We start from the raw sequence: 17,534 nt of genomic DNA, 5'->3' as shown, positions 1-17,534 counted from the left end.
GCCGGATTAACAATTAGGCCGAGTAGGCACTGACCTATAGGCCCCCACACCTTTAGGGGCCCTGGGCCAGCTGTTCCCTGTTTCCCCCCTGCTTGCAGCCCTCCCAGCCTGCACACGCAGCCAGCAACTGAGCTGCTCTTTGCCCGACTTGCCTGGTGCGGCTGCTGCTGGCATCGTCGCCAAGTTTGCCTCTCTCTGCCTCTCCCCCGCAGCTTGGTCAAAGGGGCTTTGGAGAAGGGGCCTGCAGGCTGCAGTGGGGCTGTGGGCTGTGGCCGTGGGGCCTGCACTCTAAGTCTGAGAGCCAGTTTGGTGTCATGGTTAAGTGTGCGGACTCTTATCTGGGAGAACTGGGTTTTATTCTCCACTCCTCCACTTGCTCCTGCTGGAATGACCTTGGGTCAGCCATAGTGATCGCAGGAGTTGTCCTTGAAAGGGCAGCTTCTGGGAGAGCTCTCTCAGCCCCACCTACCTCACAGAGTGTCTGTTGGGGGGGGGAGATATAGGAGATTGTAAGCTGCTCTGAGTCTCTGATTCAGAGAGAATGGCGGGGTATAAATCTGCAGTCTTCTTCTTTTGCAAGGGGGGGGCAAGATTTCGACTGCCCAGGGCAGGGGTAGGGAACGTTGACTCTCCAGATGTTTTTTTGCCTACAACTCCCATCAGCCCCAGCCATTGGCCATGCTGGCTGGGGCTGATGGGAGTTGTAGGCAAAAAACATCTGGAGAGCCAACGTTTCCTACCCCTGGCCTAGGGGCCTTCATGGGATTTAATCCAGCGCTGAAATGAGTTATGCAAATAAGTTGTGCTAATGAGCTCCAGCACCTCCTTTTCGACAGAACGACCCCTGGTTATTGCCCTATTTGATTTGGCTTGAGTCCTCCCCCCCCCTCCCAATGATAACACCCCCGCCACCCAAAGGAAGTGAAAAAGCAGACGTCAAAAGCAATCTGCAGAGGAAAGATCTGCTGTCCTGTCTAGGGTTGCCAAGTCCAATTCAAGAAATATCTGGGGACTTTGGGGGTGGAGCCAGGAGACATTAGGGGTGGAGCCAAGATCAAGGCTGTGAGAAGCATAATTGAACTCTAAAGGGAGTTCTGGCCATAACATTTAAAGGGACGGCATACCTTTTCAATTCCTTCCTTCCATAGGAAATAATGAAGGATGAGGCACCTTCTTTGGGGGCTCATAGAATTGGACCCCCTGGTCCAATCTTTTTGAAACTTGGGGGGGTATTTTGGGGAGAGGCACTAGATGCTATACTGAAAATTTGGTGCCTCTACCCCCCAAAACAGCCTCCCCAGAGCCCCAGAAACCCGCAGATCAATTCTCTATGATTTTCTATGGGAATAAATCTCCATAGGGAATAACAGAGTTCCCAGCAGACATTTCCCTCCCCTCCCCCCGCTTTCTGATGACCCTGAAGCGGGGGGGAGGGCCTCCAAACTGGGGGATCCCCTGCCCCCACCTGGGGATTGGCAACCCTAATCCTGTCCTAGCTTAAGAACCGTAGGGTGGGGCTGAGTAGCTGCCCCCAGAGTCAGGAATTGCAACAAGCATCCTGGTGACTTGTGATTTGTGTGTGTGCGTGAAGGGTGGATTGAGCCATTCAATTCAGTTGTGCAAAACTAACGGCTGTCAAGAAAAGGAATCTGACACAGGAGACTATTGAATGGTCGGGTGCCCCAAAGATATGCTAACGGCAGCAGGTAATTGGCTCACACTTTAACTCAGGTTTTGGTCCTTTTGAAAAACCCTGAAGCAGGGGTATCGAATTTATTTATTATGATGGCCAAATCTGGCATAAATGAAACCTTGTGGGGCTGGGCCATGTTGGGTTGGGCCATGTGTGTGCCTAATTAAGATTAGGTAGCGGAGATATAAATTTTATAAAGAACACAGGCAAACACAAAAATTTCTTAAAAAAAAAACTTAAACCATGCTTAAAACACTCGCACTCATTGGTCTTAAAGGTGCTTTCTTCGTATTTCTCCCATGGGATCCAGGGAACTGGGCAAAGGAAGCTCTGGCTCTTTCCTTCCTTCCCCAGGGGACGGCGGGGGGGGGGGGGAGCCTTAGCCAATAGAAGGAAGAGAGGTTCAGCTCAGTAGCTCTGCTGTGCAATTGAGAGAGCCTGGCAAAGCAAGCTATTCCTCCCATTTCTCCCCAAGAGAGAAGCCTCAGCCAATGGGGAAAACAGGGGTTTTGCTCTGTAGCTCCTGCACAATTGAGCAAGCCTTGCAAAGCAAGCTGTGATGCAGAAGGAAGCAAGTGAGAGGGAGAAGGAAGCAGATGACAGCCAGTTGCTCCGGGGGCCTGATAGGAGCCCTGCATGCTTGACATCCCTGCCACGAAGGCTCAAGGACACCTCCTCAGGGGCTGGGGAGACACGTCCCTCCTGATCTTTCCGGATTTGAGGAGCTATGCAGAGTCTGCCCTGATTAGTATTTGGATGGGAGACCGCCAGATCAAACCAGGGTTGCTACGCAGAGGCAGGCAATGGAAGACCATGTCTGACCTTCTCTTGCCTTGAAAACCTTAAGTTGGTTGTGGGTTGACTGGAGAGCCAGTTTGGTGTAGCGGTGAAGTGCCCAGACTCTTATCTGGGAGAACCGGGTTTGATTCCCCACTCTTCCACTTGTAGCTGCTGGAATGGCCTTGGGTCAGCCATAGCTCTGGCAGAGGTTGTCCTTGAAAGGGCAGCTGCTGTGAGAGCCCTCTCCAGCCCCAACCACCTCACAGGGTGTCTGTTGTGGGGGAGGAAGGGAAAGGAGATTGTGAGCCGCTCTGAGACTCTGTCCTTGAAAGGGCAGCTGCTGTGAGAGCCCTCTCAGCCCCACCCACCTCACCCCACCCACCTCATAGAATTGCTGCTTTACCACTCTGCACCATGGGGCCGCTGAATTTGACAAAGGGTAACCCCTAATGGAAGAAAAAGAAAATATTGGATTTATATCCCGCCCTCCATTCCAAAGAGTCTCAGAGCGGCTCACAATCTCCTTTCCTTTCCTCCGCCACAACAGACACCCTGTGAGGTGGGTGGGGCTGGAGAGGGCTCTCACAGCAGCTGCCCTTTCAAGGACAACCTCTACCAGAGCTATGGCTGACCCAAGGCCATGCTAGTAGGTGCAAGTGGAGGAGTGGGGAATCAAACCCGGTTCTCCCAGATAAGAGTCCGCACACTTAACCACTACACCAAACTGGCTCTCCATTACATTGTTTTCATTGTACAAGGGAGATATCTGGTTTTAGTCTTTCTCCCCATCCCTGTCTTTTCATTACCCCAACTGTGGATTGGCAAACCCTAGGGGATAACACATCAGAAGCAGAGTAAATGATGGTTGTTTGGTTTGTTGCCTTTCTAGATTTCAGAATGGCAGACATGGAATCTCAAGGCAGTTACCAGAAAGCAACAAAAGCTCAGCAAGGTATGTTGTGTGTGTGTGTGTGTGTGTGTGGATTTGGCCACTGTATGACACAGAGTGTTGGACTGTATGGGCCATTGGCCTGATCCAACATGGCCTCTCTTTCCTTCTTACAATTGTGTTTGTTAAATTTGACAGCACTGGTGAAATGTTTTTTTTTTTTAATCCATGTTTTAAATTTGTGTATCAAGAGCCCCGTGGCGTAGAGTGTTAAAGCTGCAGTACTGCAGTCCTAAGCTCTGCTCATGACCTGAGTTCGATCCCCGGCAGAAGCTGGGGTTTCAGGTAACCGACTCCAGGTTGACTCAGCCTTCCATCCTTCCGAGGTCGGTCAAATGAGTACCCAGCTTGCTGGGGGAAAGTGTAGATGACTGGGGAAGGAAATGGCCAAACACCCTGTAAAAAAGTCTGCCGTGAAAAAGTAAAAGCGACATCACCCCAGAGTCGGTAACGACCGGTGCTTGCACAGGGGACCTTTCCTTTTCCTTAAATTTGTGTGTTATTTTTAAGTGGACTTTACTGTCTTTTTAACTGTTCAGTGTTCACTGCCTTTTAGGGCTTTAATTAGGTGCAAACAGGGTGGGATTCTAGCAGGAACTCCTTTGCATATTAGACCACGCACCCCTGATGTAGCCAATCCTCCCAGATATTACAGGGCTTATTCCAGGGTCTACTGTAACCTCTTGGAGGATTGGCTACATTAGGGGGGGTGGCCTAATATGCAAAGGAGCTCCTGCTAGAATTCCACCCCTGGGTGAAAAGGTGGGATACACATGGGCTAAATAAAAAAAATTAAGGAGCACTGATTTGGGAGGTCTGCTGTCCCACTCCACATCAGAAGAAGATGATACTGGATTTATCCCCTGCCATTCTTCCTTGATCTCAGAGTCTCAGAGCGGCCTACAATCTCCTTTCCCTTCCTCCCCCGCAACAGACATCCTGTGAGGCAGGTGGGGCTGAGAGAGCTCTCCCAGAGGCTGCCCTTTCAAGGACAGAGTCACAGAGCGGCCTACAATCTCCTTTCCCTTCCTCCCCCACAACAGACACCCTGTGAGGCAGGTGGGGCTGAGAGAGCTCTCCCAGAAGCTGCCCTTTCAAGGACAACTCTTGCGAGATCCGAGGCCATTCCAGCAGGTGCAAGTGGAGGAGTGGGGAATCAAACCACTTCTCCCAGATAAGAGTCCGCACACTTAACCACTACACCAAACTGTCTCTCCCTGATGATTAAATAGAATGATGAAATGCATCCGTTGAGCTGCATTCCAACGCATCAGGGCCAAATTCTGACCGCACTGCAAGCTGGGGACGCTGCAAACTTCACATCAAACGTGTCCAAGGCTGAGCTTGTGACGTTCAAACATGTTGTTTATATGTGGGCTGCTTACGACGTTTGTTTGTTTCACACAGAACGACACAAACGCCTGCTAAACAGGCTGGCATTCCGTGTTTCCAAAACGGAGCGTGTGCCAAGACAACACTGGTGCAGATAGAATCACTTAGTCAAACATCAAAGAGTATGATATTTTTTTCCCAAAACACAGCTGTGAAATTCCTGGAGACTTGGGAGCGGCAGCCCCTGCCTTGTGGAACGCTCTCCCCGAAAACATCAGGGCCCTGCGGGACTTGCCACAATTCCTCAGGGCCCGCAAGACAGAACTGCATGACAGAACTGTTTAGGTTGGCATTTCAAATCTAATGGGAAGACGACCAGCATTCCGCCATCCCACAGCATTGGTGATTGAACTCATGCCGATAACCACGCCATCTGGATTCTAGGGAACGAAACTAAAGTAGAGCCAGTTTGGTGTATTGGTTAAGTATGTGGACTCTTATCTGGGAGAACTGGGTTTGATTCCCCACTCCTCTGCTTGCACCTGCTGGAATGGCCTTGGGTCAGCCATAGCTCTGGCAGAGGTTGTCCTTGAAAGGGCAGCTGCTGGGAGAGCCCTCTCAGCCCCACCCACCTCACAGGGTGTCTGTTGTGGGGGAGGAAGGGAAAGGAGATTGTGAGCCACTCTGAGACTCTTTGGAGTGAGGGCGGGATATAAATCCAATATCTTCATCTACCTCACAGGGTGTCTGTTGTGGGGGAGGAAGGGAAAGGAGATTGTGAGCCGCTCTGAGACTCTGAGATTCGGAGTGGACAGCGGGTATAAATCCAATATCATCTTCTTCTTCTAAAACTGAATGAAATGCCCCTGAAATGTATGAAGAAGAAGAAGAAGACTGCAGATTTATACTCTGCCCTTCTCTCTGAATCAGAGACATCAGAGCGGCTTACAATCTGCTATATCTTCTCCCCCCCACAACAGATGCCCTGTTCTCCCAGATAAGAGTCCGCACACTTAATCACGACATCAAACTGGTGCCAAAATGACATCGTATGAATACTTTAAATGATTTCATTTGGTGCTTTGTTGTTTTAACTGTTGTTAGCTGCCCTGAGCCCATCAGGGTAGGACGGGATGCAAATGTAATAAAATAAAATAAATAGCCTGGAGGGCAGAGAAGGCCCAATTCGTGCCCCCCCCCGCGAGGCCCGCACCCTACACAGATGCCTAATTTGCCTAGCCGGTGGGCTGCTACTGCTACTATGTGGATTCCCTTACGGCAGCGGTCCCCAACATTTTTGGTACCAGGGATCGGTTCTGTGGAAGACGATTTTTCCACGGACCGGAAGGGGCGCGCGATGGTTTCAGGATGAAACAACTGTGCACTTTATTTTGGTGTGGTGGTTAAGCGTGCGGACTCTTATCTGGGAGAACCAGGTTTGATTTCCCACTCCTCCACTTGCACCTGCTGGAACGGCCTTGGGTCAGCCATAGCTCTCTTATCTGGGAGAACCGGGTTTGATTCCCCACTCCTTCACTTGCACCTGCTGGAATGGCCTTGGGTCAGCCAGAGCTCTCTTATCTGGGAGAACCGGGTTGGATTTCCCACTCCTCCACTTGCACCTGCTGGAATGGCCTTGGGTCAGCCAGAGCTCTCTTATCTGGGAGAACCGGGTTGGATTTCCCACTCCTCCACTTGCACCTGCTGGAATGGCCTTGGGTCAGCCATAGTTCTGGCAGAGGTTGTCCTTGAAAGGGAAGCTGCTGGGAGAGCCCTCTCCAGCCCCACCCACCTCACAGGGTGTCTGTTGTGGGGGAGGAAGGGAAAGGAGATTGTGAGCCACTCAGAGACTCTTTCTTGAAAGGGCAGCTTCTGGGAGAGCTCTCTCAGCCCCAGCCGCCTCACAGGGTGTCTGTTGTGGGGGAAGAAGGGAAAGGAGATTGTAGGTCGCTCTGAGCCTCTGTGCTTGAAAGGGCAGCTTCTGGGAGAGCTGTCTCAGCCCCACCTGCCTCACAGAGTGTCTGTTGTGGGGATGATAAAGGAAATTGTAGGCCGCTCTGAGATTTTGAGTGCAGGGAAGGATATAAATCCAATGTTGCCTTATTATTATTATTATTATTACTATATTGTAATATATAATGAAATAATTATACAACTCACGGCCCGGTTGCTAGCGGGTTGGGGAGCTCTGCCTTATGGGATGCAGTCCTCTCTGTTCTACAGTTGTTTATACAATGCAAGAAATATCTGGGGACTTTGGGGGTGGAGACATTGGGGGCGGAGCCAGGAACAAGGGTGTAACAAGTATAATTGAACTCCACGGGAGTTCTGGCCATCACATTTAAACCTCCAGATCAATTCCCCATTATATCCTATGAGAATCGATCTCCACATAGGGAATAATGAAGTGCACAGCAGGCATTTCCCTCTCCCCGCCCCCCCCTTTTCTGGCGACTCTGAAGGGAGGGATTGGCGTTTCTACTCACAAGTTGCTGCCAACTTCTTCAAAGTAACACAGACACCCCATCCCAAGAGGAAGCCTTTCTTGTGTTTAAAACAATTTTGTTGGTAACATATGGTAATAAATCTATTTCTTACATCTTTAATAACTTCTTTTATCTACCCCATATATTACTTTCTACTCCTGCCTCCCCCCGCTACTTGACCCCCGCCGGTGTTATTTACTTAAAATGCTAATATTTAAAGGTACCCTTAACTATTAAAACAAAAATGTATATTCTTCTTCTTTCTGAAACTTAATAATTATCAAAAATTGTCCAATGTCCTTTTATTTTCCACTCTTTTTCTACATATCTTCTAAACTTTTTCCACTTTGTCTTAAAAATTTCTAAATCATAGTCTCTTAATATTCTTGTTAATTTGTCCATTTCACTCCATGTCATAACTTTTATAATCCAATCGAATTTCTCTGGTATTTTTTGTTGCTTCCACAACTGCGCATATAATGTCCTAGCAGCTGAAAGCAAGTACCAAATTACAGTTCTATCTTCTTTTGGAAATTTTTCCATTTGTAATCCCAACAGAAAAGTCTCTGCAACTTTCTTAAATTCATATCCCAAGATCTTAGAAATTTCTTTCTGAATCATGCCAATACTTTTTTTGCTCTTTCACAAGTCCACCACATATGGTAGAAAGAACCTTCATGCTTTTTACATTTCCAACATCTATCTGGCATCTTATTGTTCATCTTTGCCAATTTCTTAGGAGTCAAGAGGAAGCCTTTCAATCAGAGACTGAAGCCTCCAAAAGCACATGGTCCTCTGGGGGCGGGGCTTCACCCGCCGGCCAGCTGACTGGGGGCGGGAAGGAGTCTGGGAAAGCGAAAGAACCCCCGCTGGGACTTGGGGATTGGCAAGCCTAATACTGGGACATTCTGGATCTAACTGAAAGTAGTCTGAACACCATAGTTTAGGATTACAGATGCTATAGACTTTAAAGTTTGCTGTTATTGTTTTTTATAACCGTTGCTGTAACCTGCCCTGATCCCATTCACGGAATGAGCAGGATAGAATTGGAAACCAAATCATAAATAAACCTGGCAAGCTAACCCACCTCTGGTATAGTGTAAATCACAGCAGCAACGGAAGGACGTATTGGTGCCAAGTCCTGTCCTCGCAAACAAATGGTTTGTCTCTGTACCTGAATTGTTCTCCAAAGGTCACAAGGTTGATTAGTCAACCCATCACTACCAACAGTCAGCTACTTTCCATTTAGGGCTGCCAAGTTCCTGTGTTAGGAGCTCTGGAGGTTCCCAACCCACCGGCCCAGTTTGGGTTTTCGGGGGGATCCTCCCCTAGGCTTCCCAATCCCCAGGTCCCAGAGGGGGATCCCCCGGTTTTACAGGCTTCCCCCCTCCCCCAGCCAGCTGGCCGGCGGGAGAAGCCCCACCCCCAGAGCCATCATGCACCTCCAAGAACGATTCCCATAGGGAATGATGGGGAATTGATCCGTGGGTATCAGGGGCTCGGGGGGGGCTGTTTTTTGAGATAGAGGCACCAAATTTTCAGTATAGCATCTAGTGCCTCTCCCCAAAATACCTCCCAAGTTTCAAAAAGATTGGACCAGGAGGTCCAACTCTATGAGCCCCAAAAGAAGGTGCCCCTATCCTTCATTATTTCCTATGGAAGGAAGGCATTTAAAAATTTGTGCAGTCCCTTTAAATGTGATGGCCAGAACTCCCTTGAAGTTCAATTATGCTTGTCACACCCTTGCTCTCGGCTCCGCCCCCAATGTCTCCTGGCTCCACCCCCAAAGTCTTCTGGCTCCCCCCCCCCCAAAGTCCCCAGATGTTTCTTAAATTGGACTTGGCAACGCTATCCTCCCCCGATGTCGCGGGCGTGATGATTTGACTCAGGAGTGACGTCATCACACTGGCGATGGCATGGCTGGCTGCTCTAGGAGCGTCCAGGAAAACTGAATGGTTTTCCCGGATGCTCTAGCAATTTGGGAAGAAAAACCTCTATGGTACCATAGAGTTTTCCTTCCCAAATTGCTAGAGCATCCGGGGAAACCATTGAGTTTTCCTGGACGCTCCTAGAGCGGCCAGCACGGAACCTCACCAGTGCGATGATGTCACTTCCAAGTGACATTATCGCACCGTGTGCGTGACAGTCTCCTGCCAGAGGCCACGAGAGATTTGGCAACCATATTTCCATTTGACCTCTTCAACCCACCTGCAGGCCTAGAGATTAATACAAGGCCTGATTTTTAATGAAAGAACAAGAACTTGAGCTAAAGGTCCAATTTCTTGACACCTGTTAATTACCATTTAAAAAAATTCCTTTAAAAACCTTCCAGTTATAGATCAGGGGGAAATGGCTACCAGTGGCCAGATGAGCCAATAGTGACACAGTACAAGGTGAGGAAAGGAATACAGTGAAACAGCCTGCCAAAAAGTCGAAAAAGGGTTGACAGGAAGTTGAATTGATCATAAAAAAGGACTTCCTGTTCAAGTGGTCATTAAACAAAATGTGAGCCCAGGCCTTTTTTTGGTTTTTTTGTAGCAGGAGCTCCTTTGCATATTAGGCCACGCCCCCCTGATGTAGCCAGTCCTCCAAGAGCTTACAGTAGGCCCTGTACGAAGAGCCCGGTAAGCTCCTGGAGGATTGGCTACATCAGGGGTGTGTGGCCTAATATGCAAAGGAGTCACTGCTATACAAAAAAAAGCCCTGTGTGAGCCTAACCAAGGATATTCGGGCGTTCTTAGGGTTGCCAGCTCCTGGTTGGGAAATTCCTGGAGATTTGAGGAATGGAGACTAGGAAGGGCATAGTTTGGGGGAGGGTCCTCAGTGGATTGTAGTGTCATAGATTCCACCTTCCAAGGCAGTCATTTTCTTCAGGGGAACTGATTCCTTCCTTCCTTCCTTCCTTCCTTCCTTCCTTCCTTCCTTCCTTCCTTCCTTCCTTCCTTCCTTCCTTCCTTCCTTCTCTCCCTCCTTTCCTCCTTCCTTCTCTCCCTCCCTCCTTCCTTTCTCTCCCTCCCTCCTTTCCTCCTTCCTTCTCTTCCTCCTTCCTTTCTTCTCTCCCTCCCTCCTTTCCCTCTCTCCCTCTCTTCCTCCTTCCTTCCTTCTCTCCCTCCCTTCCTCCTTCCTTCCTCCCTTCTCTCCCTCCCTCCCTTCCTCCTTCCTTTCTTCTGTTCATTCTGTCATTTGCTCTTTCTCTCCTCCTTTTAAGAAGTGGAACCTGGTGGGCTGGAGGTACTGGTGCTTTCTTTTGTGTCACGCCCGCCTTCCCCAGTTCACAAACCCGGGTCCCATAACTTCTTCCCTCAACTGGGGTTGGTGGGAGAAACTGGGGTGACAGATACCTTTGGGAAGGCTGATCCTTCCCGTCATGGCTGGTCTCTGGAGAATTTGAGACCTGCCGTCCAGTGACTGCGTTGTGATGTTCCAGATTTCACCTGGACTGTGAAAGCAAACGACCGGGCTTATCACGAGCAATTTCAGAAGAGGTTCGCCTGCTGTCTGAAAAAGAAAAAATATGCGGTAAGGATTAAAGAAGGATTTTGGGGGTGGGGGGAATTTCTTCATTCATTTGTATTCCCTCAAAATTCAGGTTTGGGGAGCATTGTATAACAATGAGCATTTTTTTTAAATGATATTTGAGAATTTTGCCAGTTGTGGGATGTGTGTGAAACTTCTCCTGTCTTCAGGATCGTTAGAGAGTCTGTATTGTGTAGTCAAAGGTTGTTTTGTAGAGAAATAGGTGGTGGAGCTCATTAGCATCTCATTAGATTATGCTGCCCCCCCCCCCCAGCTCAAAGCAACCCAATGCAAGAAAGGAGAGCCCTGGGCTAGCAAGGCCTGCTTGGGCTGACTAGAGATCCAGCTAGCTCAAGCAGGCCTCGCTCCCCTGGGGCTCTCTTTGGCCCCCCCAGTCAAAAGGCCAGCAAGCCACCCACCGCCCAAAATCACATCAAAAGTGGAGAAAGGGTGGCGCGGGCTTCTCCGGGGGTTAATGAGGGCTGCTGGGGGCATGACAAAGCCCCTGGTGGCTGGCTGGCTGCCTGCTCTCCTAATCTAGGGATTATTATGCAGCTGCACCTCCTATCAATAGACAAGGGAGGTGGGGAGGAAGAGGGGGAACTCTCAGAAAGGTTCAGGAGCTGTGCTCCTGTGAGCTCCTGCTGAATCTGAGGCCTGAGTGTAGCGGTTAGAGCCTGGGGAGCCTGGGTTCGAATCTTTACAAGTTGTATCTAGGTCAAAGTCAAATGTCAACTCAAGAATGCCGCTCTATAACCCTCAGAAGCCAATCTCACTGTGGAATGGTAGTGTGGGTAGAGGAGGGGCTCCCCTAGGCTTGCCAATCCCCAGGTCCCGGTGGGGGGGTTCTCTTGCTTTCCCAGACTCCTTCCTGCTCCCAGTCAACTGGTCAGTGGGGGGAAACCCCGCCCCCACAGCCACCATGTGACTTTCCAGCTCTGGAGGTTTCAGGCTCCAATTGAAAGGCTTACTCTTGGGATGGGGTGACTGTGTTACTTTGAAGAAGTTGGCTGCAACTCGTGAGTAGAGACGCCAATCCCTCGCTTCAGAGTTGCCAGAAACGGGGTTGAGGAGAGGGAAATGTACACTTCATTATTCCCTCTGTCGAGATCGATTCTCATAGGGTATAATGGGGAATTGATCTGGAGGTATCGGGGGCTCCGGGGGGCCCTGTTTTTTGAGGTAGAGGCAGCTAATTTTCAGTATAGCATCCGGGGTCTCTCCCCAAAGTACCCCCCAAGTTTCAAAACGATTGGACCAGGGGGTCCAATCCTATGAGCCCCCAAAGAAGGTGCCCCTATCCTTCATGATTTCCTATGGAAGGAAGGCATTTAAAAAGGGGTGCGGTCCCTTTAAATGTGATGGAGTTATGCTTGTCACATTGCAGTTTAGAACAAAAGTCTCTCTCCATATATTAGTCATGGTTACCAACGGCCTGAGGAGATCAGAGCCTTGTGGGACCTTGCCCACTTCCGCAAGCCCTGCGAGACAATGTGGTTTCAGTTAGCTTTCAACGCAAATTGCCACTATATTAGCTCTAAAGGATGCCTAAGATTACTGAACGCCATCTGTAACTAAATGGCAATTGGCACCAAATTGTTTAAATTGTTTTAACTGTCTTAATTTAATGTTTAATTTAACTTTTATTGTGATTTTACGGTGTATTGTGAGCCGCCCTGAGCCTGCTTTGATGGGGGGGAGGGGGAGGGGGCGGGATACAAATCAAATAAACTCAGCTAAACTAAACAAAGAGCCTAGAATTAAGGTTCAAGTTCGCCAGCAGGACAGTCTTGCTTCCCTCTTCTGCTTTTCACACATTCCGCACCTTTCTGCATCTCAAATAGGGGTGGCCAAACTGTGGCTCGGGAGCCGCATGTGGCTCTTTCACACGTATTGTGTGGCTCTCAAAGCCCCCGCCATCCCGTTGTCCAGGTTGGAGAAGGCATTTGTCTCTTTAAATCACTTCTCCAAGTGATTTAAATGCATTGGAGAAGGCATTTAAAGTTAAAGTTGTTTTCTTTCCCCCTCCTCATCTTTTTGCCTTCCTCCCTCCCTCCCTCTCTCCATCCCTCCCTCCCTTTCTTCCTCCCTCCCTCCCTTCCTCCCTTCCTTCCTCCCTCCCTCCCTCCCAAACTCCCTCCCATCCTCCCTCCCTCCCACTCCCTCTCTTCCTCCCTCCCTCCCTCCCTCTCTTCCTCCCTCCCTCCCATCCTCCCTTCCTCCCACTCTCTCCCTTCCTCCCATCCTCCCTCCCTCTCCCTCCCTCCCTTCTTCTCCCTCCCTCCTCTCTCCCTCCCTTCTTCCCCACCTCCCTCCCCTCCTCCCTCCCTCTCCTCTCATCCTCCCTCCCTCTCTCCCTCCCTTCTTCCTCCTCCCTCCCCTCCTCTCATCCTCCTTCCCTCCCCTCCCTCTCTCCCTCCCTCCCTTCTTCCCTCCCTCCCTCCCCTCTCTCCCTCCCTTCTTCCCTCCCTCCTCTCTCCCTCCCTCCCATCCTCCCTCCCTTCCTCTCATCCTCCCTCCCTCCCTTCCTCCCCCTCCCTCCCTTCCTCTCTCTCTCCCTCCCTTCTTCCCCCTCCCTGTCTCCCATCCTCCCTCCCTTCCTTCTCTCCCTCCCTTCCGGCTCTCAAACATCTTATGTTTTTGTTTTGCAGCTCTCAAATATCTGACATTTATTCTTTGTGGCTCTTACGTTAAGCAAGTTTGGCCACTCCTGAAAGAGGCTCTGCTCCTTCCTCATCTCATTAACTAGCTAGGAGTTACACTTGTATGTGTGTGTGTGTGTGTGTCCCACCTATCAAAAACAAAACCAGCAGTGACCTAACTGATTTCACTGGCAATTGTGTCTCAGGACAGAGTTTTGGCTCTGTGTGCTCAGATCCGCTAATTTCCCACCAGGGCAACGCGATCAAGACAGCCAAGTACAACGTCCTCACTTTCCTCCCTCTCAACTTGTACGAACAATTTCACCGGGTGGCAAATCTCTATTTCTTGAGCATCATTTTATTACAGGTGAGAGAACCGACTAGCCAGCAGTTGGGGGTAGCTGTTGGGTGGGCTTTGGACTGTGGCTCTGTCAGTTGACCCAAACTTGGTAGTGTTGAGCACGCAGGTTAGGTGGCTTAGTGGCAGAGCATCTGGTTGGGAAGCAGAAGGTCCCAGGTTCAATCCCCGGCATCTCCAACTCAAAAGGGTCCAGGCAGTAGGTGATGGAGATGGAGGGACGGTGGCTCAGTGGTAGAGCATCTGGTTGGGAAGCAGAAGGTCCCAGGTTCAATCCCCGGCATCTCCAACTCAAAAGGGTCCAGGCAGCAGGTGATGGAGATGGAGGGACGGTGGCTCAGTGGTAGAGCATCTGGTTGGGAAGCAGAAGGTCCCAGGTTCAATCCCCAGCATCTCCAACTCAAAGGGTCCAGGCAGCAGGTGATGGAGATGGAGGACGGTGGCTCAGTGGTAGAGCATCTGGTTGGGAAGCAGAAGGTCCCAGGTTCAATCCCCGGCATCTCCAACTCAAAAGGGTCCAGGCAGCAGGTGATGGAGATGGAGGCACGGTGGCTCAGTGGTAGAGCATCTGGTTGGGAAGCAGAAGGTCCCAGGTTCAATCCCCGGCATCTCCAACTCAAAAGGGTCCAGGCAGTAGGTGATGGAGATGGAGGGACGGTGGCTCAGTGGTAGAGCATACTGGTTGGGAAGCAGAAGGTCCCAGGTTCAATCCCCGGCATCTCCAACTCAAAGGGTCCAGGCAGCAGGTGATGGAGATGGAGAGATGGTGGCTCAGTGGTAAAGCATCTGCTTGGTAAGCAGAAGGTCCCAGGTTCAATCCCCGGCATCTCCAACCTAGAAAGAGTCCAGGCAAGTAGGTGTGAAAAACCTCAGCTCGAGACCCTGGAGAGCTGCTGCCAGTCTGAGTAGACAAGACTGACTTTAGGGAGGGACAGTGGCTGAGTGGTAGAGCATCTGCTTGGTAAGCAGAAAGGTCCCAGGTTCAATCCCCGGCATCTCCAACTAAAAAGGGCCCAGGCAAATAGGCGTGAAAAATCTCAACTTGAGACCCTGGAGAGCCGCTGCCTGTCTGAGGAGACAATACTGACTTTGATGGACCGAGGGTCTGATTCAGTAGAAGGCAGCTTCATATGTTCAGATCCGTATTGATTTCAGGCTAAATGTAGCTTTTTTTGGAGTGGGGGGGGACACAAAATATTTCGTGAAGACCTCATCATGGCCACCTCTTCTGGTCCTGTTTGCTAGCCTTCGTCCTCTACACCTTTGTGCACAATTCTTTTTTTTCTTTTTTTTTTGGGGGGGGGGCTTTGGTTACGGTTTCATTCCCCTTTCTGCTCCTTCCAACCAATCAGGGACCACAGAACCACCCTCTGTCAGAATTCTGAAGGCATCCACAGGCTCAAAAAGGCTGGGAGCCAGTGTCCCCTCTAGGCTGAGTTAGCGTGAGCTAGCTCACAGATTTTTAGCCTCCAGCTCACACATTTCCGTCTTTCGCTCAGGAAAAATGGCCCTAGAGCAAACTAATTTACACTGTAGCTCACAACTTTAATATGAGTAAGCGGTAGCTCACAGTGAACCCTGGGAACTGATGAGGTGAGATTGGGCTGATGGAGAGTGAAAGGGTTACTTCACAGTCTCAAGGGGTGACCCTGGCCAATGAGGCCACCTAAAAAGGGTAAAAGTAGTCCCCTGTGCAAGTACCAGTCGTTTCCGACTCTGGGGTGACGTCACATCATGGCGTTTTCATGGCAGACTTTTTGCCATTGCCTTCCCCAGTCCTCTACACTTTCCCCCCAGCAAGGGACTCATTTAACCGATCTTGGAAGGATGGAAGGCTGAGTCAACCTGGAGCCGGCTACCTGAACCAGCTTCTGCCGGGATCAAACTCTGTAGTACTGCAGCTTTACCACTCTGCACCACGGGGTATGGTACCACAATATGGCAAGTGGTAGGCAAATGACTGGGGAAGGCAATGGCAAGGCCACCCTGTAAAAAGTCTGCCGTGGAAAATGTCACCACAGAGTCGGAAGCGACTGGTGCTTGCACAGAGCCGGTGACCTGAAAACCCAGTTTCCGCCGGGATCGAACTCAGGTCGTGAGCAGAAGCTTAGGACTGCAGTACTGCAGCTTTAACACTCTGCGCCACGGGGCTCTTATATGAGGCCACCTACTCCCTTCTTTTCCTGGTTAAACACTTTTGCCCTCCTTTTTGATACGGCACCCCATCGAGGAATCAAGACGCCATTGAAGAACGTGCGGATGAAGTCGTCCCTTGCGACTTAGCCCGAATTATTGCACACATCAAAAACGGCTTCCCTTTCATTGTAGAGCTTCCCGGAGATTTCCACTTTGCCTTGGTTTGCCCTGCTTTTGCCAATCAGCATCCTCCTCGGCATTCGGGGTATCCGGGACTTAATCGATGACATCGTGAGTACCAGTTTCATTTTGAGGCTGCAATTTCTTGTGGAAGCCGGATGTCTTTTTGACAACCCCCCACCCCCCCCAAACGGTCTCTGGACCCAATCAGAGGGAAGGTTGTGAAGGAGGGAAAGTAGTTGCAAAGTTTCCCAATTCGCTCAATCGTCTTGTTTGTGCGAGATCAAGATAGGATTTTGTCTGTCCTCCTGTTGTATCAGGAAGTCTCCTGCTAGAAGCCTTCTTTGGAGAAATTTAAAAACAGAATTGTGATACTGGTGAGCTCGCTGCACCGCATTTGGGGGAGCAACCAAGGAGCGATGACGTAGGGAAGTTCTAGGAATCGCTGGAAACTGATTTTTCAAAGGGCAGCTCTAGGAATCGCTGGAAACTCTGTGGTTTTCCTATAGAGCAGGGATGTCATTTGTTATGAGCGCTGGATCTGACATAAATGAGACCTTATTGGGCCCCGGCCATGATTAGGTAGAAGAGATATAAACTTTATAAAGGACACAGACAGACACAATAAATTTTTTTTAAAAAGAAAAGTTGAAACATGCTTAAAATGTTTGCTTTCGGTTTTAAAGATGCTTTCTTTGTGATTTCTCCCATGGGATCCAGAGAACTGGGCAAAGGAAACTATGGCTCCTTCCTTCCTTCCCCAGGGGACAAGGAGGGGGAGGAGCCTCAGCCAAGAGAAGGAAGAGAGGCTTGGCTCAGTAGCTCTTCTGTGTGAGCAAGCTCTCCCTCCCTCCTTCCTCCCCAAGGGAGGAGCCTCAACCAATGGAGAAAATAGCAGTCTTGCTTAGGCTTGCCAATCCCCAGATCCCACCGGGGGTTCTTCCACTTTCCCAGGCTCCTTCCCGCCCCCAGTCAGCTGGCCGGTGGGGAGAAGCCCTGCCCCCCACAGCCCCCATGGGCCTTTCCACCTCTGGAGGCTCCAGTCTCCGATTGAGAGGCTTCCTCTTGGGATGGGGTGTCTGTGTTACTTGGAAGAAGTTGGCTGCAACTCGTGAGTAGAGAGGCCAATCCCTTGCTTCAGAGTCGCCAGAAACGGGAGGAGGGGAGGGAAATGTCTGCTGGGCGCTTCATTATTCCCTGTGTGGAGATCGATTCTCATAGGGTATAATGGGGAATTGATCTGGAGGTATCAGGGGCTCTGGAGGGGCTATTTTCTGAGGTAGAGGCACCAAATTTTCAGTATAGCATTTAGTGCCTCTCCCCAAAATACCCCCCAAGTTTCAAAACGATTGGACTAGGGGGTCCAATTCTATGAGCCCCCAAGAGAAGGCGCCCCTATCCTTCATGATTTCCTATGGAAGGAAGGCATTTAAAAAGGTGTGCTGTCCCTTTAAATGTGATG

The 17,534-nt window shown here is 50.1% G+C and overlaps 1 protein-coding gene across 1 annotated transcript in view; it reads left to right on the top strand.

Moving 5' to 3' along the window:
• The first annotated feature begins 3,365 nt into the window (after positions 1–3,365).
• ATP8B3 (ATPase phospholipid transporting 8B3) overlaps positions 3,366–17,534 on the top strand; it is an 89,602-nt gene continuing 75,433 nt past the window's right edge. Inside the window, exons 1-4 of the mRNA XM_060233492.1 lie at positions 3,366–3,425; positions 10,668–10,759; positions 13,652–13,765; positions 16,085–16,183. Coding sequence (XP_060089475.1) covers positions 3,371–3,425; positions 10,668–10,759; positions 13,652–13,765; positions 16,085–16,183 — 360 coding nt within the window. The 5' untranslated portion in view covers positions 3,366–3,370. The remainder of the gene's footprint in view (positions 3,426–10,667; positions 10,760–13,651; positions 13,766–16,084; positions 16,184–17,534) is intronic.

This window comes from Heteronotia binoei, chromosome 2, assembly GCF_032191835.1.
Source record: "Heteronotia binoei isolate CCM8104 ecotype False Entrance Well chromosome 2, APGP_CSIRO_Hbin_v1, whole genome shotgun sequence".
NCBI lineage: Eukaryota > Metazoa > Chordata > Lepidosauria > Squamata > Gekkonidae > Heteronotia > Heteronotia binoei.
Note: the sequence above shows the minus strand (reverse complement) of the source record. Positions and strands in the feature narration are given on the sequence as shown.